Source organism: Acipenser ruthenus, chromosome 49 (assembly GCF_902713425.1).
Source record: "Acipenser ruthenus chromosome 49, fAciRut3.2 maternal haplotype, whole genome shotgun sequence".
Lineage (NCBI taxonomy): Eukaryota > Metazoa > Chordata > Actinopteri > Acipenseriformes > Acipenseridae > Acipenser > Acipenser ruthenus.
Window position 1 is genome coordinate 2710404 of NC_081237.1, and position 23440 is coordinate 2733843.

Genomic DNA, 23440 nt, shown 5'->3' on the forward strand with positions numbered 1-23440 from the left:
GGCATGCCTGAATCCTTGTCCTTTATCTTTTAAGAGTAGACTGTCTGGTCTGGATTTAAACCCTTTTGTTACCGAGGGACATCTGGCTACCATTACGCCTCAACTTTGAACTTGATGACAAAGACTTTTTTTTCAGGCTGACTGGTAAAATACAACGAGGCCGACCTGTGTAGACTCTGTTTGCATATTGTCAGCTGATGCCGGTGCAGAGCGTGGCGACGTCAGACGCAGTCTTGATGAGATCTGTGCAAGTCGGGGTCTGTGGAGGCTGCTGCAGACCGAAACGGTGCACAGAAAGGAACCGGATCACCGATTCAGGGGCAGGGCGGCTGTTTCAGCAAATAAATATTCACTTCTAAAGGATTCGTTGAACATTTGGCTCTGGAAGAGAAAGCAGAATGGACAACCACAAAAGGACGGTTGTTGTGACAGGTAGGCTAGTTGTCAACTCAAAGTTGGCCGGCGTAACCGGCCCGATTATTACTGTAGTTTGAACTCGGAGACTGGGAAAAGAAAACCAGCACGATGTCACTTTGCACCTGACGTGTAGAATTGTAACGAGTTATCATGTTAGAACGTTTTTAATACAGTCCGGTCAAAAATAAATGTAAACAGAACAGAAAAGTTTACTTGTATGTCGAGACAGTAAACAAAGAAAAAAAAAATCAAAGCGTGGCGTGTACAGCGAAACGGCGCTGTGTATGTTTAAAAAAAAACCCAAAAAACCTTATTGCCTCGTCATAAGTATATAGTATACTGTTGTTAGTTTCAGCAAAACGTTAGGGAATGCATTTTGGAAAACAAACAGTATGTAGCTTAGTAGTCGTGTATACATTTTGTTTATTAAATAAACAGTGAAAGTTTGACACAATGCATTTCAGAGACGGGTAAAGAAGAATTTTGTGGTGCAATTTTATTATCCTTGGAAATTGGTTGAAAATCGCGAGTTCAAAAAGTTATGGGAAATGCACAAACTTTGTGAATATTGTAAAACTAAACCTCAACTAACGCGGTAATGTTTCCCATGAGGAGATATGGAATTTAAAATCGTATTTAATCAGGGTGGATAACTGTTGGAAAGACACAATGAACTCGGGGAAATCCCGGGTCAGACGGAAAAGAGAGAGATGAGATGCAGATTGCCTGTGAACAGGAGAGCAACACAAAGACAGAATGACAAGCAGCTGCAGAGTGCCCGAGCGCCCCAACCCCCAGCCATGAGAAAAGACTAGGGTATTACATCAGCTATATACAATGTAGACGAGACAGCGCTAAAGCTGCATGAACACCAGCATTGTATACATAAAAAAGTGATGTAGTAGATACAATACCGTTACTTGAACCAGGTGCTTTTTGAGTTTTGCATTGTAATGCATGGGCTTCAGATCTTAATAGGGCTTCTGCATAATAACTGTATTAAGTCTCCTATAATTAATGCAGGCACATTTGCTTCCCGTCCTTTTTATTTTGACTCTTGCATTTCCTGCCACTACATTACAGACTTTCTTCCTGTGCATCAGGGAAAAGGGCCCCACCTGAAACTCGCATTCTTTCTGTGCTGCACTTGGGGGACCTAACGCCAGCTGCACAGGTGGAACCTGTGAAAATAGTTTCGAAACTAAAAAATCTATGAGAAAATAAAGATCTTAACAAAACATTTTGCAAGAAAATGATTTGGTAACTAAAACCAAGACATTCTGCTACAGAAAAACTATAGATTTAAAATTGCGCAGTGAACTTTTAAAACAAAAATTTTAGGTTTCCTGGAAAACTAAATCCAGTATCCCTCTTAAGTCTGCAATTCTGAGCATGTTATTCTTTCTAATAAATTAATAAGTGAAAAATACCGTGTTGTTACCAGCCACACTTCAGTGCTGTGCAAACCTGGTATTCGTTCAGCTAGTAACAATTTAAAGTCATTTTTATTTTGAAAAATATGAAGGCAATAGTTACGCTTATTTCAGACAAGGCTGGATGCAGATTATTCCCTCGCTGTACCTGAGATTATAAAATGCAGCATCTTTTGGAAAGACAGTTTGATGTTTAAAAACTGTTTCTCTAGTTTAGGGTAAAACTGACCTTGCATAAAGGAGCTTGAGATACATGTGCCATGGGAGCTCTCCCATAGGCAACAGCTGAGTGCTGTACTAAAGCAGGGGATACAGTATCACATTGTAACACATTAGTAGTCTCTGAGATGGCCCAGGACAGCAGAGGGAGCGAGAAGGGTAGTTTGCTTTATTGTGCAGATCTAAATTGTGCAATGTAGCTTGAGTTGATTTGGTAAATATGCGCCATTTGTCACTGAATTGAAGTCTCTTTTGGTGTTTTTAAATTGGTGGTCTGAGTACTTTGTGTACTTGGTGTACTATTCAGTGTTTCATAGTCCTTGATGATTACCTTATTTACATCTGTTGTTGGAAACTTACCTTGTTCATGTTTAAGAAAAGTGCTGACAAAGGACTGGGTTGTTTTCAGCTGTTCTAGTATCTGTTTAACCAGTTTCTCAGTAAAAGGATTCTTACAACAGTCCAATGTAACCTTTAGACTCTACGTGATTATCTGGATGCATTCATATACACCAGTGCTCTCTCTCTCTGAATTGAGATGTTGTGAGCGTTGGACAAAGGTCTTTACAGTACAGCATTAACAGAAGACGACAACACCAAACCCACTGACAGGGGAGATTTTGTCTACAGTCTTGCAGTGATAAAGGTTTTCTACAACAAGTTTCTTTTTTTTCTTAAATCTCTTTTTTGTGTGTAAAAAGATCCAGTAAAACTACAATTCTTAGATTCCTCTTACGCCTGAAACTGTTTTGCTGATCTGCTGTACAGAACGCCTCCACGCACGTATTTACTGTACTGTGACAATAACACAGGGATGCTTACTGTGAGAGAGTCGTATGCTGAAAATAGCCTAAATGTATGTTTAAAGTGAAAGGTGGCATTATGAGCAAACACTACAGTCCCTGGGATAGGTGCTGTGAGATCAGTGTTTAAAAAAAATAAATTGGAATTTACGAAAACAAAAATAATCTTGTTGTTTTTCATATAATTATACGTGTTCATTCTCATTTTGGTGATGCTGCTGTATATATTATACACAACTGAAGAAGCAGAGAAGGTACTGTAGCGAAGTGAAACTGAGGTGGAGTTAGTAAAAAAAAGAAGAAAAATGTGCAGATTTCCTTTGCAGTGCAAATGTCAAGAACAGGAAGTGTAAAAATAGAAATAAAAGTAGTCTGCCCATGTTTTATTTGATGTTCTGGAGGTATCACTGGCATTGCAGTGGGGAAAAATCGCATTAACTAGGAAAACATTCACCAGTCAAATATTATAAAAATAAATAAAATCTAAACAAACTCCCAGGCCCTAACTAACAGGAATGCATTTATGTAAATTAAGGTGTTTGAGAAAATGTTCAAATTTGTAGCTGTCAACCTTACCTAATATTTAAATACAATTATGCAGATTGACAGATTGACCCTACAGAAAGTGTGATTTCTCTTATGCCTTACCGGTATAACTAAAGCTGCTGCTCAAGAAACATGAAAAATACCTTCCTGAAAAGAGCAGCAAAGCTACACAAAGGATTTCATGTTCATATCAACATGATGTTAAAAAAAAAAAAAAAAAAATCTGGGGGCTGCTGTAGCGGCACAAAATCACGCTGGTGGAAACATGCGTCCACGGTGGCTGCTTTTGAGAAACGTTGCTTCAGAGTCTGTCGGTGACTTTTGCGTACCGGTAAATCATTACACACCAACTTCACATTAATCTATTACACATAGAATTGTGAGGGCCTGGAACCAACTTCCCTGTTGAAGCTGACACCCTGGGATCCTTCAAGAAGCTGCTTGATGAGATTCTAGGATCAATAAGCTACTAACAACCAAACGAGCAAGATGGGCCGAATGGCCTCCTCTCGTTTGTAAATTTTCATATGTTCTTATAGATTTACAATGAAAAGGTGCAACATAATGACTGTTCACTTTTCTTTTTAAGGGTTTGGTCCATTTGGAGAACACTCAATCAACGCCAGCTGGGTTGCAGTTCAGGTATGTTCAGTTCATGACAGACTCTCATTTTGTGATTCCTGTGCACCAGTTAAGTGTCTAGACCAGTCCTTTGAAACCGTGTTGGCTTATCATCAGGAACGAATTCCCTTTACACCATTACAGAAATAGGAACTGGGATTTCAAAGGCATAAGACAGTAATTAATAATAAAAAAAAAAGTCTGTCTAGTTTTCCTTGGTGAACTGGAGAGAGGGGTTTTGTGTATGTAATTAAATATTCAGCGTTTCATAGAGATTAGTAATAGTTTTGACATGTTTCAGAAATGCAGTACAGTGCTCCCCTTTATAATGCCATAGTCGGGAGCCTTAGTTCCGAGACTGGTCTATTTGTGTTCTGCCTTATGATAATGAAAGTGCTGGTGGCATGGCATTTATAGGGAATATGGGAGCCACGACTGTGTTGCTTTAACTGTTTGTTTAGTTTAAAGTGGAAGCACTGTGTCTAATTTGTGATTTATTGTGGTGCATTAATTCTTTGTGTATGGCTGAATAGTGATACTTCCTTCACGTGATATACTGTATTAGAGGTGTCTAATGTGAATGTGATCTCCCAAAGCACTATATACTGTAGTTACTTGTAATTATGAAATCCAATAATTCACGAGTGATAGTGTATAGTTGGTGTGTGTGGGCACGTGTAATTGTTTATTCAAATAATCGATTAATAATTTTCTAATCTTATAATTCTGAGCTGGCAATGGAACGTGAAACAAGCAATGTGATTGTTCGAGCGAGTTTCCAGCTGTCCGTATATTGAATGGATATGGACAGTTGGAGCCTTGTTACATATTTGAAATCACTGCGCTGCCTCACAGAATTTAAAGTACCGGTAGCCATCTTGTTTACAGTAACTATAAAACTGAGTGACCAATTACCAGCAAAAAAATCCCAAAAGTAGTAAGCAGACATGCCGATTTTGGATGAAGAACAATTAAATGAACTGGAAGATAGTAAATGGGGGGGGGGGACTGAAACAGGACTGACTGAAACAAAAAACAAATTCTCAACTGTGGAAAATGCACATCTTAAGAAAATCTTTATAAAATAGTAAGGCGTTTCTGTCGAGATGTAAGAAATGCTCATGGAGAAGAATATAACATTTCAAGCTACATTCGTCTCCCAGCTGGAATAAACCGCTGTCCTGAATTAAACAAAACTGGGGAATCTGTCAATATACACACCGACTTCGTCACTTCAAATAATGTTTTTTTAGCGGTTTGTAAACGTTACAGAAAAACACAAAGACATGCATTTTCAGCCCATTTCCAACACAGACCTTAAAAAATTATTTAAATCCGAGATGGCATTGAATTTATTTGTATGCCTCTCGGGCCTCCACTCTGCTCAAACAACACTAATAAAAAATTAACTTGGTGCTGTCTCAACGCCGCTTCCTGGCAGATCTTTTCAATGGCAATGTACAACTCAACACATATCAAAAATAAAGAAAAATCAATTAAATGAATTTACTCAGCTTAACTTGGTGTGTGTTCAAATTATAAATCAGACTACTTTATTGACATAAGGATATTTAATAAAAAAAAAAAAAAGTTTGCCCTAAACATTTTCAAATCCACTGTCAAATCTTGGATTATAAATTCAGTAAGACCTGTCAGGGTGTCCATATACGTCCAATATACAGACTTCTCGTGCCTCACAACGCCTCGGAGTCTGTATATTCGACGTATACGGACACCCTGTCGGGCCTTATTGAATGTGTATAATCTCTTGAATTGCAACAAATATAAATCTCTTGAATTGCAACAAATATAAATTAACAGACTCATGAACCACGCTGAGCCTGCCGCTGCACCCAGCGTAGTACTATAAATAAGTATTACATCATTATTTCTTTGTATGGCTCTAAATTACTCAAGCTCCTGAGAGATAAAAAAAATAAAATAATAAAATACAGTCATTCTTAAGTGCAGGGCAACACCAGTACTGTAAGAGAGATCATACAATGCAGTATTGTCGGAGGTCATGGGATAATTACTTATACTTAATGGTTAATATTAATAAGCAGGCCGATACCAAATGGAACATGAACGAGATTGCAGCCAATAAACTTAAAAAAAATTCCATTCTGATTTTAAAAACTAAAGTTTAAAAAAAAAAGTGTTTGGGGACATTTTACCAAATTAGACACTTTGCCATGAAAGACGGAGCTACCTGAACAGCACAGGGACAATAATAACCACCTGCGATACAAGCATGTATCCACATACCTGCAGAGAGAGGCCCAGCCGCAAGCCTCGGGCTCCACTCACTGACAGCATGCCTTTATTAATTATTAATTAGTCATTTAGCAGACTTATCCACTAGGGGGTGAACTACGTATCAACAATTGCTGCTGCAGTCACTTGCAATAGGACCTCGGCATTACATCTCTTCTGAAGGACGGAGCACAAGGAAGTTACATAAACAGCATAGGGTAACACACAGTGAGGCAGTGGCTGAACCACGATTTGAACCAGAAACCTCCTGGTATCAAGCCCTTTTCTTTAACCACTGGACTACCAACCAGTAGCTAGCTGCACTGAATGTACTCCACAAAGGAGCTAATAATGGACCTGGTTGAAATGAGCGCTAAAGATAAACTAACTATCAGCATTGTTGACTTTTAGTTAATGACATTCAATGGTTTAACGTCTGCTCTGTACTGCATTATTTATTAGGCTTCATGTAGCAGAACGTATACCAAGACCGGGAGGTATGTACCATGTTTAATATGATATGCTGCTTCATGGAAACAGGTATTTATATTTCATAGATGTCCAATGAAGACATCATGTATTCATTCATTATAGTCTGTACGTTCTTATGTTGCCTTTAATTGCTGCTCGGAAATGATGCAGAAGTTGGGTTTTATGCATACTGTACTCGTATTACACTTCCTGTTAATAAAAAGAGCTACTTATTGAAGCATTGTCAAATAGTACTGTGATTGTTATTTATTTTAGTTATTTATTTTAGTTATTTATTTTATTTATTTATTTAATTAAGTATTACTTCTATTTTGGTATTATGTAAGTATTGTTTTAGCCAGTGGCACATTGATGTAAAGTATAATAGTGTAATCATTTAGTAAATAACATGTATTCGATTATTAAAACATACAGAAATGCCCATCCCTAATATTAATAATGCTGTCTTGTTGGACATCATACAAAGCAGCCTATAAATACCGTAGCATGTATTGCTTTGCACGCTGTATTGTCACCTTGGGGTTTCCTTAAACTATAACCATCAGGCAGTCATGTAGACAAATATTTGGACTAGTGCCTCCTTCAGTGTGCTCATGGTTCAGATACCAGTGATCTGCATTGTGAGGTGTGATTTCTTTAAATCGGGAGCATGCAGATGACAATCATAACCTTCCACTGCTCCAGGTATTGGTGTGTGTGTGTGTGTGTGTGTGTGTGTGTGTCCTTCACAAAGGGGCTTGAATTAACCCTGCAGGTGAAACATGCAAACAAACGTTTTGATAAGGTGCGCTGCTTGGTAAACTATGAGGAAATGTAGTAGAAGGTCACCAAGGAACCATATTTTTTATTCTAAAAGTGAATATGATTGTGGGATACCGCAGCTTTATAATTAATATTTGTATTTATATTGACAAACTCTGTGAGCATTAGGCAAAAGCCACATCATTTTTAAGGCTTGTGTTGTACTTTTCATTTTCAACAGTATAAAATGTGTGCTACAGTGCTGCCATGGATATAGGAATATTCCTATTACAGTAGAGAGTTAATTATCCAAACTAATTGGGACCGATACTATTCGATTTGTATGGATAATTGAACCGGTATTAATAACAATTACTGTACCTTTAATGTATAGAAGAAAGTTAACATGCACAAGTACAGATGAACCGGTTTTATATCACCTCGCTTAATATCATGCCCTGTTTATTATCACGATTTTTCAAAAACCACCCACCATGCACCATAGGTTCTTTGAGAAATTATCTCTCAATATCATCTCACAAACCCGCTTGTTGTCATGTTTTGTGCAGCCTGTCAATGCTGCTTGGGCGGGCTTTACGCGTTATAGTTCAGTTTCATAACACCAACGTCGCCAAATGTTTCTTCTTTAACATAGTCAGTCTTATACAAATGCACACAATAAATCGCCAAGTGCAACGCCTAATTGATAGCTCTCATCCGTCGACAATTCATGCCTTTTTAAGATAATAACACAAATTGTTTTGTTCCAGTTAATGATACAAAGCGTATTTGTCCTGTAGTAAACTATATGCATTTGATTAAATGTCAAGAACGACTAAGTATTAACAGGAATTGAAAGCCTCTGTGTCATAAATACAATCCAGAATATTTAGCACTGGGATTTACATGTATTGGATCCGAGGACGACCCAAAACCCCAGTGTGTTATTTGTCAGGTTTTGTCAAACAAAGCCTGCAAAATATAGACTCCATTTATCTGCAAAGCATTCAGAATGTGAAAAAAGTGGACTTTTTTAAACAAAAGAAACGAGAACTTTACCATCAGTGACTTTCAATGCGCCAAATGACAACCTTGCTTGATGAACTGGTAGCGGTAGTGAAGATTCAACCCCAGTGATCTCAAGTTAGGAACGTTATATAAGTACTTTACTTTCTACATATACACTTGAGTTTAGAAAAAAAAAATGAAAGAATCATTTTTAAAGTGTGGCAAGTGGTCTGTGGGAAAAATCCAAACACCAAGGTGGTCCCTACATTGAAAAAGGTTGGGAAGCACTGCCCTTGACCAGTTAAGCAGCTTATGAATTATATTTCTCACCCATTTATTTATTTATATATATATATATATATTTTTTTTTTTTAAATGTACCTATGTGCACATTTCGCATCATGCTTCATGAATTGAAGAACATTTAAAATGGATCAACCTTTTTTCTTTTGCATGATTAGTCAGATTTGTATCTGAAATCAAAATCAGTCTGTGTCCTAATTTTAAGTTTAGCAGTGTGACATCGAAAGTGCTGAATTTAAAGGGGAGGGGGAGGGTCAGGGGGAGGTCTTTACTGCATTGTGCAGTGAGAGGGGGACAATGGTTGTCCGGGTGTCTAGACAGACCTGATAAGGATATTTAATCCAAACAAAAGGGGCTATTGTGGATGGGTGAGGGAACTGGTCACATGTTCTCCATTTCAGCATTTATTGGTGTGCTGGCTGAGGCCCGTGTGTCCTGTCTGATGGGGTAAATTGAGGGCTTTTTATAAGGTGGCAGTATTTTGAGTAGGAGGGAGATGATCATATTACTCCAAGGTGTTGTTTTTTTTTTTATATACCTGGGGTACATTTGAGAGTACATTTTACAGGAAAACCTGTCTGATCTGGCATCGCTGGACTTTACTCGTATGAGCAAATATTCTTACTACAACTGCGCTTAGTTGAACTAGCTCTTTAATGTAATTATTTACTGTCTTCTTTATTTTGCTCGTATTTGAATTTGATCTTTTTGCGTTTGATTTTACTGTACTTTATAACTGCTCTTATCTGTAATATGATACTCTATTCTGATATTTTACAATGTGATATTTTGTAATGTGATACTTTGTACCGTCATATTTTGTAACAATTGTAAGTCGCCCTGGATAATGGCATCTGCTGCTAATACTAATACTACTACTAATACTAATAATAATAATAATCGCTTGGGACTGGAAAACAATACAGGATTATACAGTGTGCTCGATTACAGAGGTACTGTGACATCTAATGCTGCACCCAAAATAAAAGTATAAATGACAAACTATTTGAACACTTATTTGATTTAATTTGACACATTTAACATCTTTTCAGGCCTTAGGGTGTATTATAGGTAGTGTACCTTGAATCTAGTGTATTTAAGACATCAACTGTAAAAGGCCTTGAAAATATTAAATTTGTCCAATTGAACAAATAGTTAGCTCAAGTATGTTAATTGATAGCTTAAGTTGGAATGAAAACCAGAAGACCCTACAGCCCTGTGGACTGGAGTTTGACACCCCTCAGGTAAACCCTAAACTCGAGTATTTAATTTTTAAATTTGTACTTTTTCCATTATGTATACAAGGCTTTTACAGTACCATACCTGTGAGACATGCGTGTATTCACACAACATGTTTGATTGTAAAGTTAGAAAAGAAAACTCTCATGACTTGGTGCTGGACTACACAGCCAGATTTGCATTGATTTTAGGCAGACAAGACAAGTCATGCCGCATTCCAGAAGAGACAGGTTCTTTCAACAAAGTCCAGACTGAAAAAACAAAAATCGATCAATATTTCATTCATTACTGTGCAGCAGTTTGTTTGCAGCAAAAAAGAAGCATATCATTGGGTAAGGGGAGCTGAATTTGTTTTTGGTTTAACATAGGCAATGGCTTGGAAAGCATACAGTACTGTACACATTTATTAGAACACCACAAGATTTGTCATTTTATAATATATATATATAATATATATATATATATATATATATATATATATATATAAATATAAAATGTGTCACTAGGTTGGTTGTTTATTATAATATGTAGTCATTTTTGCTAAACCATAAGTGACGGACGTTACAAACACACAACATTTAGATGTTTTCCAAACATTAGCTAAAAACTGTGTAATAATCTTTCTGTACAGTATATGAAGCTTATTTCCAGCTATGATAAAAACACCAAAATTTAAACCTAATGCAGTCAAAGGCTAATACTGATTAATTAGCACGGACGTTACTCAGAAAACACAGATTCTTCAAACATAGTCAATTGACAGTTAGAATTGTGTGAATTGGCAACTTGTATAATGATCAATCATCTTTGAGTACCTGTGATTGTCCAATATAAAAACAAAAATTAAAAAAAACAAACTGTAAATTTGGAAAAAAAGTATTTAATTGGTGATAATTAGTTGACCATGATGGACGTTACATCAAACCAAAAGAAAAGACTAAATAGTTTATTTACATTTATACTTGGCCAATGAGAGGGGTTATAATCTACCTCTTGACATTAATAACACACAAACATCTTTAAAGTAGAACAGTTAACATCATGAACATGGAATGTTTTGTTAAAATCATATCTAATGCAATGTGCCATCATGCATTTTTAAATGAACCACCAATTTAAATGAACATAAAACCAAAAAGGCTAGGTTTGAACACTCAACTTTCTCTTTCTCTTTCAGGGATAGCATTTTATCATATCCCTTGAGAGTGGGTTTACATCACTTCAGGGATTGGTTCCCCAAAGATAAAACCACAGTACTTGTCAATCTCTGGCACTGGTAGCACACGCACAATGTCCATTTTGCTGATCCAAAAGTCCTGACTGTTGTCACTGTACACAAATCTCATAGCTTTACCATCTCGTAGCTTTTGCATAAAATTCATTTGGCATAAAATTCAAACTTACACTAATTTCACTGCGTCAGCCTCTGTAATCTGAGCAACAAAGCATTTTTCCTGCGTTGAAGTAGTTGGCACTTGCGTAACCACAAATACTCCTGGTGCTATAATTGGCAACTTTTGAGTCACTGGTTCAGACACCACTAAACAAGTCAAAATCTGTTCCAAGCGAATGGGCATGTATTTTGATGTGAATTTTTCCAGGAGCCAGTATTGAAATTTGGTGGACTTTCTAAGTACCAGGCAGTGTCGGGACCCCTTCCCAAGCCTCATCTAGCCTCTGTTTGGTTGGCTCTGTTTCTGGTGTTACAATAAAGAGGATATTTACATTTTCTGTCACTTGTTTAGCACACTCTGCAAATGTCTTGGCACTGTTCACAATACCTTTATTTGCCAACACTGCTGTCCATACTCTGTTCTTAACACAGCCCCCAACCCCATCAGCTGCACCCTTTCCGTGACTACTTTCAAAGAAGTTCCAGCCCAGGTCTTCAAGGCCGCACTCATCCCTGATTAATGTAATGTTTACAGAATTACATTTTTGCTTAAATTGTGATGCTGCACGATCAGAGAAAAAAAATCAATTGAGGTCAGCCGAGGTGTGGGTTGCTGAAGATCTTTAATGATTGCAGTAACAAACACTGAGACTGCGTATTTGTCATGTGAAAGATAATCACTGATGAAAGCATATGGAATGGTGGTATTGGAACCCATCCATGCAACAGCTGTGAAAATAGCAACCTGTTAATGACAGAAGTAGGCTCTCTGAATTTCATTCTGGTACCCAGCAGTAAAATCCACCTGTACAACAGCACAGAAGCTGTTTGTGTTTGCTTTTTGATGTTCGAAGTGTCAGCTCATTCTTTGGTAAAACAATGGGCAAGGAAATGGGGCAGGGATTCTCTATAAGATTTAGGGTAAGGTCAGCCGAAGTTCCATTCTTAACAGCCTTTGACATTCTGGAGCGTCCACTTCTTTCTTCCTGCATTGCTTGCCATGCATGCCCTTGTACTTCTTCTGCTTCACACTCAGTGAAAATTTGCTGTCCAGTAGATGAAAATTCTTGCAGACATCACACTTATTAAACATACACTGTTCATTACTTCTGTCTCAATCAAAGCTGAGGATTTGCATGGAAATCCAGGTACATTTTGGGCGATGGTTTGCAACATGAGATTTACGTTTTCATGATCACGACATAGACATGAGTCGTGGGGAGCGCTGACATTGGTAGCACGTGTTTAGGCCGAATTTCCTGGAATATGGAGATGCCTAATTTAATGTCCAAATTGTCTTTGTTCTCAGCTAAAAACAGCTGCTGTCATGATCAAATGTCATTTCTGAAACCTCAGTTTTGATCCATCTGACTGTCTCACTGAAATGACGTCCTTTTTACCCGGAGATTGGCAACTAATGTCATCATGGATATAAATGTTTTGCACGGCTTTGATAGTTATGACTGGTAATCTATTTCCATGATAAACTTTCACTTGCCAAAACCTTAAATGTAGGTCAATTTGTTTGTTTATTTATTTATTTGTTTTTATTTATTTATTTTTTAACCACACTATTAAGGATGAAAACTTATGGCTTGCTTGCACCATGCTCCTGTACCAAGTTCCTGGTTTTAAGTCACATGACTTGTTCTTTTTAAAGTTTAACACTAGGTGGCAGCACATGTAATGCAATGTAACGTCCGTCACGGCAAAATAAAGTATTAACGTCCAAAAACTTAAATGTACCAATCTTATGGTACCTTTTTAAGTATAGACCTATTAAGAATTTTCATTATGAATTTAAATGGACAATTCAACAATGTGTTTTGCTTTGAGGTAAATGGTGCGAATAAGTATCATGTCCCTCATGATAAAAGCAAACTTCAGTTTTTCTTCCTTAATCTTTTTGCTTATACATAAAGGAGCTTGTGCTAGATGTGGTTTTACATTAGTGAGGTGCAGTACAAGCAGAATATTAAAAATACCTGAAAAACAAAACATTTTAATACATGAAATACATTTACAGAACAGGAAGTCATCTCTGACTTACCCAGGTGTTCCTTTATGTATCACTTTAACAGGGGAAAAAATGAAAATTATGAGGGTGCCACTGTAAAAAACACACACATATACATATAAAACTCCATGTAATCCGAGGCGAACCAGAGTTGGCTGTAATTTGGTCTGTTAATTTAGTATAGTACCCAGCTTTCTGATCCTTTTTTGTTGACAGTTTTGGTTATTGTTGCTCTTTTTTTTTTTTTTCAGGAGCTGAAAAAGTTGGGCCTTGGCAACGAGGTGGAGCTGCATGTGTACGAGGTTCCTGTGGAGTACCAGACTGTCCAAACTCTAGTGCCTTCACTGTGGAAGCAGTACCACCCGCAGGTTCGTGCCCTCATTGAAACTCTGCCCAAAAGAAGGTTCATGGTACAGGCAATGAAGGTTCCTAGTCACAAAATTTAAACTCCTGGTTTATTTATAGCAACTTGAAACCCAAAATATATTTTTTTTATTGGATTTCCATTGCCTTTGAGCTGTTGATAATCCTGAGGGGGGGGGGGGACACTTTGGAAACATTAGCAACCCATGAAAAACATTGGCTACATTTACAGCGTCCTTTTTCTAGAATTTTTGTACTATACTTTTCTGGGTTTTAACAGTTCCACGGTTGGAGTGGCAGTTTGGTATTATTAACAGCCCAGCTGGGTTTACTTTAGCCAGCCATTGCTTTTTGTTGATGTTAACTTTCTGCACCATCTCTCTTGTGAGTTCCCCAGTCAGCCTCTTCCTTCCTCAGCCAGAGCCTGTTAATACTTCTGTCTGTCTCCTCGGGTAGAGCCTTCACTGTACACTGCAATTCCTGTCCACTGAATCCAATATCTCCCAAGAAGAAATTGTAAATGCAATATACGAATTGATATACATACCTCCTGTCAGTGATAAATCAGTGAAATGTCAGCAACTAGCTTAACTCTCTGTTTAGGTCATGCAATAAAACCTTAGCTTGCGGTCCTTAAGAGCATACTGTAGCATGAACCCCCCCCCCCCCCCCCCGCTGAAAAACATTTTAATACAAATTACTTAGAATTTATAGTAGTTGGACTGCATGCGTTATAGTGTCATTATTACAGCCTGCATTTGATAAAGTTTTATTCACAGCTGTTGCGAGGAGTGCCTGTTCCTGGAAGACGTTTAATTTATACATTCATGCTTTTACAGCTGGTGGTCCATGTTGGACTTTCTGGAATGGCAACAACAGTGACCCTGGAAAAGTGTGGCCATAACCACGGCTACAAGGGGCTAGACAACTGCAGCTTCTGTCCAGGCTCTCAGTGCTGTGTGGAGGGAGGTCCTGACTGCATAGACTCTGTCATTGACATGGACTCCGTCTGTAAAAGAGTCGCTGCTTCAGGACTGGGGGTTGCAGTCTCTGTATCGAAGGACGCTGGCAGGTAGGTGTCAAAAAGACATGCTCAACTGAATTGAACCCAGAGGCCAAAATACTGTATCTTCACAGTGAATTTCTTACTAGTTTAACAAAACCATCTGTTTTACTTACAAAGCCTGAAGTAGCTTGTTAGATGAACTTCATAACTTGTCGTTACTTGTTTGGCTCGCAGAGTGAAATGACAGCAGGCAGATCTGACACTTGGAGATGTTTCTCTCCTGTATACAACTTGCTTGTTCTAGTTTTGTTCAAAAGACAGACACAGGCTGCTGAGCGAACTAGCAACTGGGGAGAATGTTTCCCATAAGAGTTGTACATCATTATCTTGATACTTTTAGCCGATAACATTCATATTAGAATGCAGATTGAAATGTATTTGGTGGTAAAAACACCCATGTTTGTATTTGTTCATGTAACAATTTATAAATGGCTGGCAGTAAAACCAAACCTATTTCTGTCCTCCTTTCTTTATAGTTAATTGGGGTACTGGGATTTTACTGTAATGTGCTACAAATTATACTATACTGTAGTTTTCATTCGAACCCATGTTCAATGCAGCACTGAATGGAATTGTTGTCCAAACAGTAGCATGCAGTTGGTTGAGATCCAGACACAGCCTGTTTCCTTTGATCGGTCACAGGTTCCAGTAACTATTGTTTGCTCCTAGATACCTGTGCGATTTCACCTACTACACCTCCCTGTACCTGAGCCACGGCCGCTCCGCGTTCATCCACGTGCCCCCGCTGGGCAAGCCCTACACTGGGGAGGACCTGGGCCGGGCACTGCAGGCCATTGTGCGAGAGATGCTGGACATCCAAGAGCAGAGTGAGGCGAAAATCAACTGTCAGCATGCACACTGAAGACCCCGGAGACAGAGAGAGAGAGAGGGCTAGAGAAACCTCGTGGAACATTGCACTTAGGGAAAAATAAAAAGATCATGCCTCAACAATAATAAAAACCCAAATATGAAAGAAGCTTGTGAGAGCGGGTCGGGACATGAACTCGTTTGACAGGGGATCTGCTCAAATACTCCACGCAGACGACGTGCTGTCATGTGACCTTCCTCCTCTCTGCCAAGATTCCAAGTCCAGCAATCTAGATCCAGCCACTTTCACCTACTCAGAACCTCAACTGGTGCTAGTTTATGCTCTAAACTGCTTGTACATTAAGAAGTCTAGGCACAAGAATCCAAGTTCTGGTCAAGATTTATACCAGCTAGCCTAATTGGTCACTTGTGCCCCCTGGTCATAACTTTTGTACAGGATCCTACAAACGTGCATTAGTATACAACAAAGGATGATCAAGATACCTTAGAAGTAAAATATGAAATAGGTTAATTGTTTTTTATATATAATCTATCTTTTAGTTTTGTGATCTAGTATTCTATGAAGACAGTCTTTTTAATATTTTCAAATTGTATACAAATATATATACAATTACTACTTTGTTTTGTATACCTCCCTATAATTATAACAAAAAACTTTGCTTGAGTTTGCTTGAGTTTTAAATACTCCATTTCAAACAAGTGTATTTTTTTTAGAGAGCTCTAATCCAGATTACAGTACATTTGCCAGTTGAAGTGAACCAAGTTTTTACTACAAAACCGTTTCAATTAAATTACGTGGTTCAAAACTAATTTGCGTAGCAGTAAACAGAAAAAAACAATTCCTGTGATTTCTATTGTTCTAACATGTCATATCTGTGATCCTGTGTGTTGAAACAGTAGCACTTGTTCATTAAGAACACATGTTTTAATAGATTATTCCCCTTGTCACCTTTTTCCTTAAGCAGAACCGTATGGCCTTCAGCTAGGGATATCTTTAAACTATTGCACTTGCAGTAGTACTGTGAATCGGTCCTATTAGGTAGATAACGGTAAGGTAGACTCTTGATAGTTTTGGCTCTTTTCTAATTCCATGATTTTTGTTTCCATTAAATTCTAATGTGAATTATTCTTATTACATTTCCAGTATATTATTCTCATTCTATTTCTAGTGGTGTGGTTTATAGATGGTATTTGTAGGATCGTTTTTGAAATGTGATCTGTATTGTAACCACATTTTATTGTTGTTTTTGGTTGGTAGAGATGTGTAGTCTCCCAAACTTTCCATTTCCACACTGAGCTTAATCCAAATGGCATCCATTATTTTAAGTGCACTACAGTAAATTCAAAAACTTGTTTCATCAGTCTATGAAACCCCTTGTTCCGATGTCACACTTGGGCTGCTGTCGGTCCTGCTTCTAGTCTACAGTCCAGTCTGCAAACGGACACAAACGTAAAATGTTACCTCCGAGTTCATACATTTTCATCTCTTTCCAATGCCTCCGGGACCTGATATACAAGTACAAATAAAAAGATTTGAGCTTGGACTCTATCAGATGGAAGCATGGCTGTAGTCAGGTTCCCAAACTCGTGCTTTCATCAGTGTTGGTCTGAATGGCACTTGTATATTTTCAGTACATCAGTGTTGTCATAAAACTTGCTTGCTTGTCAGAATGGACAGGTTAAGCAGCTTGACCGAGAGATCCCATTCGTTCTGCTCAATTTAACTGCAAGTAGGATCAACAGAACGGTAACTGTCCTAAAGGGAATCATGTACAGCTATTTCATGGATGGGTTAGTGCTTCATAGCATTATCACTGGGTCTGCTTTCAGTGCTAAAAATCGGTTGGTTCTTCTGGCTTTTTAGCAGGATATGCATTGTGCTGTGGGTCACATGACTCTGATTGCAATTAGACCATTGGAGTAGATCTGACCTGCATCGGAGGAAGTGGTTAGGTACCGGGGAAGCAGCAACAGATGTGCGTTTTTGCATTATTTTAATGTTGAGGTATTTTGCCTATTGATTCTGAAATATTTTTTCTTGATGCATAGTGCCACCTGCTGGGTCGATATTGTATGTTTTTTTGTTTTTTTTTAAAGGGGAAATGATGTTTCCCTTAAACTCTGGGAAAAGGCACCGGATGCAGCAGCTTCTATAGCGTTATATTTTAAATATGTCCAGAACAAACATAAACAAGTGAAGAACCAAATGATTATTGGCACAATAAAACCGGTACCAAGAATTATAGTAATAAAACAACTAAGTGTTCATGTCATCTGTTTGCCATTAGCGTTGTTTATCCCTTATTCGAAGCGACTGGAGTCCCATGTTTCTTCCACATTACCAGTTTAAAACCATTGGACACGGTGAGCATTAGGAAGCCTGCCCGTCTCTTCTGATTATAGAGGTGGTGTTGGTGTATGAAATCAGTCTGCAAACTTGGAGTAACAGTACTGTAGTGTGTCACAGCTGCTCCAGACCGCTGGCGGCACTGATTTTGACACAGACGTGGCGTAAGGTGGCATTACTCTACTTAGGCTTGTTTAAGCTGTTTTGTTTACATCAATAAGGATGTAAAGTCCTTAAAAAAAAAAAAAAAAAAAATAATAATAATAATAAAAAAAATACAAGTTCCACAGGACGTTGTTGCCTCTGTGTCCCCTTTGTGTAGCCAACCCAGTGAATCATGAAAGCGTGCTCTGAACTGAGCATTGGAAAGCAGTATCTGCAGGGTGACAGTCCTGTTGTATTTCAGTGCCACTTTGGTTCTGTGTGCAGTTCTTGCAGTGTGTATTGAAAGTAGTGGTGGTGATGTACAGCACTATATTGCGTGAAAACATAAGCCAGTAAATTTGGTATTTGTCAATCATTTGAGGACCTATCTAGTGTACTGCATGGAGATCCATCACAGTATACAGAACTATCTAGTGTACTGCATGGAGATCCATCACAGTATACAGAACTATCTAGTGTACTGCACGGAGATCCATCACAGTATACAGAACTATCTAGTGTACTGCATGAAGATCCATCACAGTATACAGAACTATCTAGTGTACTGCACGGAGATCCATCACAGTATACAGAACTATCTAGTGTACTGCATGGAGATCCATCACAGTATACAGAACTATCTAGTGTACTGCATGGAGATCCATCACAGTATACAGAACTATCTAGTGTACTGCACGGAGATCCATCACAGTATACAGAACTATCTAGTGTACTGCATGGAGATCCATCACAGTATACAGAACTATCTAGTGTACTGCATGGAGATCCATCACAGTATACAGAACTATCTAGTGTACTGCACGGAGATCCATCACAGTATACAGAACTATCTAGTGTACTGCATGGAGATCCATCACAGTATACAGAACTATCTAGTGTACTGCATGGAGATCCATCACAGTATACAGAACTATCTAGTGTACTGCATGCAGATCCATCCCAGTATACAGAACTATCTAGTGTACTGCACGGAGATCCATCACAGTATACAGAACTATCTAGTGTACTGCATGGAGATTCGTCACAGTATACAGAACTATCTAGTGTACTGCATGGAGATCCATCACAGTATACAGAACTATCTAGTGTACTGCACGGAGATCCATCACAGTATACAGAACAGTATTCAGTATAGAAAGACTAGACCCTGTCAGATCGGTGGTTTGTTTTGTGCTTCATCCTGAACTACAAAACCCTTGATTAATGGTAAATTTTAGAAATCCTAAAAAGTCTTTCTCAATGAAGAAATGAAGTTTCTTTAAGTATTTCTAAACTGAGCATAATCAGTAACACACTTACAAATGCCATAGAACCGTCTTGTATTTGACACTGCATACTTCTCATTCAAAATACTTCACTCTAACTGTTGTGTTTTGTTTTCTCTCCCTCTCTGACGGGCTGAACTGTAATACAGACGTGTTGGTCTCTGTTTGCAGTAGTATTTTAAATCCCTAGTGTGGAGCGTTCCTGTCGTTGCGATGGAGTGCTTCGGATTGTCGTTCAGTTCAGGTTTGTGGGAGTCTACTCTGTTTAATACAGTCTCATTGTATAAAGCAGCTTGACATGTAGGGGCCCAGATTCTTTACAGCTGTGAGCTCTCTGTGTTATTGTCTATCTGCAGTGCCTTTTAAACCACATTGTTAACTGGAGTGTTGTAAAGGGCTCTGTCTTGCTAGTAAATAATAATTATTATTACTACTGCTGGCTTGTACGAAATATAATGACAGTTTTGAGTGACACTGTTTAAGCTCAATATATTTTCGAATACCTACCTCTCTTATATTGTTCCCCTCCTTTTGAAATGTAATTTTCTGATTTCGGGGTTGTACCGTATTTAAATATGGCACCTAGCTTTATATTGGGTTCCACTGTAAAGGAAATGTATTTTCCAGCAAAATTTGTTATCAGACTTTTCAGCTGAACCTCTTAGTCTTTGTAACTTTGTAAGTGACATTGAAATTAAAATTGGGATAAAAAAAGGGTTAACGCACCTTTTTTTTAATTGAAAATATTCATGTTTAAAAAATTAAATAAACAATTGAAAATCTTTTTGTGATTGTATCTCTGCTTTTTATTCCGTTTTGTTTGACAGAGGATGCAGTACTATCCTTTTAACAGCAGGTGGCACTGTAACACCTACCTGCTTGCTTGTTTTTACACTACCTGGTCGATTTGGAGTAAGTACGAAACTAATGCAAACAAGTTAAGGTACAGCAATGGCCAAAAGTTTTGCGTCACCTAGAATGTTGGGATTGAGACATTTTAATAAAAACATCAAAAATATATATTTATGAAAATAATCTTTTTGTATTTATCATGTAATCAAGGAAACTACAAAATGATATTGCAAAAGTCTACCAGAAGCCATAATGGTAGTACATTATTTCATGTTAGATTTTTGAAATGTAACATTTTACGATTTGTCAGTTTTCCATGAAGTATATGGGAAATTACAAATCAGTATGTAATTCAATAAACACTTTGCGACTTTATGAAGCTAAATTACTTAATTTTATAGGGGGGTGCAACACTTTTGTCCACAGCTGTATAAGCACCAAGATTGAAAGAGGAATCTGCAGCAAAATATTGGTTCTATGTCTGTCTAATAACCTACATTAAACTTCAAAAATCAGCAAACGTAGACTAGACCCCAATACAGTGTAACAAACTAGAGGGTGTGTTTTATAAAGCATTAACATGCCAGGAAATCCATAGGGCCCCAATGCAGTAACTGGCACAGAAATACATTATGGATTTGGCCCAATGTTTTTTACTTGCATATACAGTACCCTTAACTTGTTTTATGATGTTTTCAATCAGACTGAGTGGTTCGTGCAGCAGTTCATTCAAATATGGTGTATTTTTTACTTTTTGATGCGGTGCTTTGACCCGATTCAGAAGCTGGAAACTGGGACTGAAGAGCAACGGAGGTCAGAGCACTGTAAAAATAATAATACATCTGAAGCTATTTAGAAGTAGAATCAATGACACAAAATAAAACCCTGTGTTTACAGCATTTAACTGCATATAGAAAAAACAGTGAAGACATATTCTATATGAAATAAATTGGCTTGCACTGGATACGTACTGCTATATAAACACTAAGGCTAAGGTTTGGCATGCATCTTTTTGACATTTAGGCAAATTCAAAACATTTAACACTTTAAATTTTGAACATTTGAGTGTAAAATGGCTGGGTGGGACAGCTGTCCTCCATGTTACTCCTTAATACTGTGTGTTTAATTCTGGTTGGCTGTTCTGTAACCCAGGCAGTTTGACATTCATCTGTCCCATTAATTGGGTGAAGGGGGATATCGTCTACGAAACTATCATGCTAGGATTTTAGCTTTAACCCGAAACCTAAATGCAGGTCCAAAACAACTGCTTTTAGTACGTGCAGCTCAGTGGATCACAACTATGAGCAGCTGCAAAAAGGCAACAGATGCACGTAGTGGAAAAGTCCAGGATGCTTCACGCTGTCTGCTCTCTGACTTCAGTGCAGTGAAACTGTTTACAGAAATCTGAAATCTGAAAGTGCTCAGCTCATGTTAGAAATAGACAGGAATAAGGGCCAGAAGTACAGCTATGGCCAAAAGTTTTGCATCTCACGCTGACACTACAGACCGCTCTGCAACCACACACCCGCACTGCAAACACACTGCAACCGCATACTGCACTGCAACCACACACTGCACTGCGAACACACTGCAACCACATACCCGCACTGCAAACACACTGCAACCGCATACTGCACTGCAACCACACACTGCACTACGAACACACTGCAACCACACACACCCGCACTGCAAACACACTGCAACCGCATACTGCACTGCAACCACACACTGCACTGCGAACACACTGCAACCACATACCCGCACTGCAAACACACTGCAACCGCATACTGCACTGCAACCACACACTGCACTACGAACACACTGCAACCACACACCCGCACTGCAAACACACTGCAACCGCATACTGCACTGCAACCACACACTGCACTACGAACACACTGCAACCACACACCCGCACTGCAAACACACTGCAACCGCATACTGCACTGCAACCACACACTGCACTACGAACACACTGCAACCACACACCCGCACTGCAAACACACTTCAACCACACACCCGTGCTGCAAAGTGCAAACACACTGCAACCACACACCCACACTACAAACGCACTGCAACCACACACCCACACTACAAACGCACTGTAACCACACACCCGCACTACAAACACACTGCAACCACACACCCGCACTACAAACACACTGCAACCACACACTGCACTACAAACACACTGTAACCATACACCCGCACTGCAAACACACTGTAACCACACACCCGCACTGCAAACACACTTCAACCACACACCCGCACTGCAAACACACTTCAACCACACACCCGCACTGCAAACATACTGCAACCACACACTGCACTACAAACACACTGTAACCATACACTGCACTACAAACACACTGTAACCATACACCTGCACTACAAACACACTGTAACCACACACCCGCACTACAAACGCACTGTAACCACACACCCGCACTACAAACGCACTGTAACCACACACCCGCACTACAAACGCACTGTAACCAGACACCCGCACTACAAACGCACTGTAACCAGACACCCGCACTACAAACGCACTGTAACCACACACCCGCACTACAAACGCACTGTAACCACACACCCGCACTACAAACGCACTGTAACCACACACCCGCACTACAAACGCACTGTAACCACACACCCGCACTACAAACACACTGTAACCACACACCCGCACTACAAACACACTGTAACCACACACCCGCACTACAAACACACTGTAACCACACACCCGCACTACAAACAGTAATCGATTAAAGGAATTCTACAAATATAACGCACTACTGAGAACAGACTGAGAGATCAGGTAACAAATCTCTTTTGATCTCGGCTTTGATTACAAACTGTACAGAGACTCGCAGTGCAACATGCTACTGAACACGCCCTGTTTCTTTGTAATCCTTTTAAAATAGTAAGTTGCTTAAAATTACTTTCATAGGTTTTCATAGGCAGCTGTTCAGAGTTGTTCTTACAGCTATTACTAAAATACTGTTTTGTTTTTTTCGGTAAGTGTTTTCACCCGAGTTCAGGAGCTGCTCTTCAGTTCTGGTTGCC

General features: G+C 38.8%; 1 protein-coding gene across 2 annotated transcripts; it reads left to right on the top strand.

The window, feature by feature from the left end:
• Positions 1-158: 158 nt before the first annotated feature.
• On the top strand, positions 159-20306 carry LOC117428944 (pyroglutamyl-peptidase 1-like). 2 transcript variants are annotated; one of them, XM_034047989.3, is made up of 5 exons: positions 159-432; positions 4008-4060; positions 13740-13856; positions 14691-14923; positions 15587-20306. In XM_034047989.3, exons 1-5 carry the CDS (start codon positions 399-401, stop codon positions 15777-15779), a joined length of 630 nt encoding a protein of 209 aa, XP_033903880.3. In that variant the 5' UTR covers positions 159-398; the 3' UTR covers positions 15780-20306. The 2 variants fall into 2 exon arrangements, with proteins under 2 accessions (XP_033903880.3, XP_033903881.3); XM_034047990.3 differs by lacking the exon at positions 159-432 and adding an exon at positions 6758-6792 and having other exon boundaries at positions 4005-4060.
• The last annotated feature ends 3134 nt before the right edge of the window (positions 20307-23440 follow it).

Bases quoted from the DNA above. Each gene is read 5' to 3' on its own strand.
- LOC117428944 (XM_034047989.3), top strand. From the start codon at position 399: ATGGACAACCACAAAAGGACGGTTGTTGTGACAG. The intron at 4,061-13,739 runs GTATGTTCAGTT...TTTTTTTTTCAG, and splicing joins CCAGCTGGGTTGCAGTTCAG to GAGCTGAAAAAGTTGGGCCT. The intron at 14,924-15,586 runs GTAGGTGTCAAA...GTTTGCTCCTAG, and splicing joins GTATCGAAGGACGCTGGCAG to ATACCTGTGCGATTTCACCT.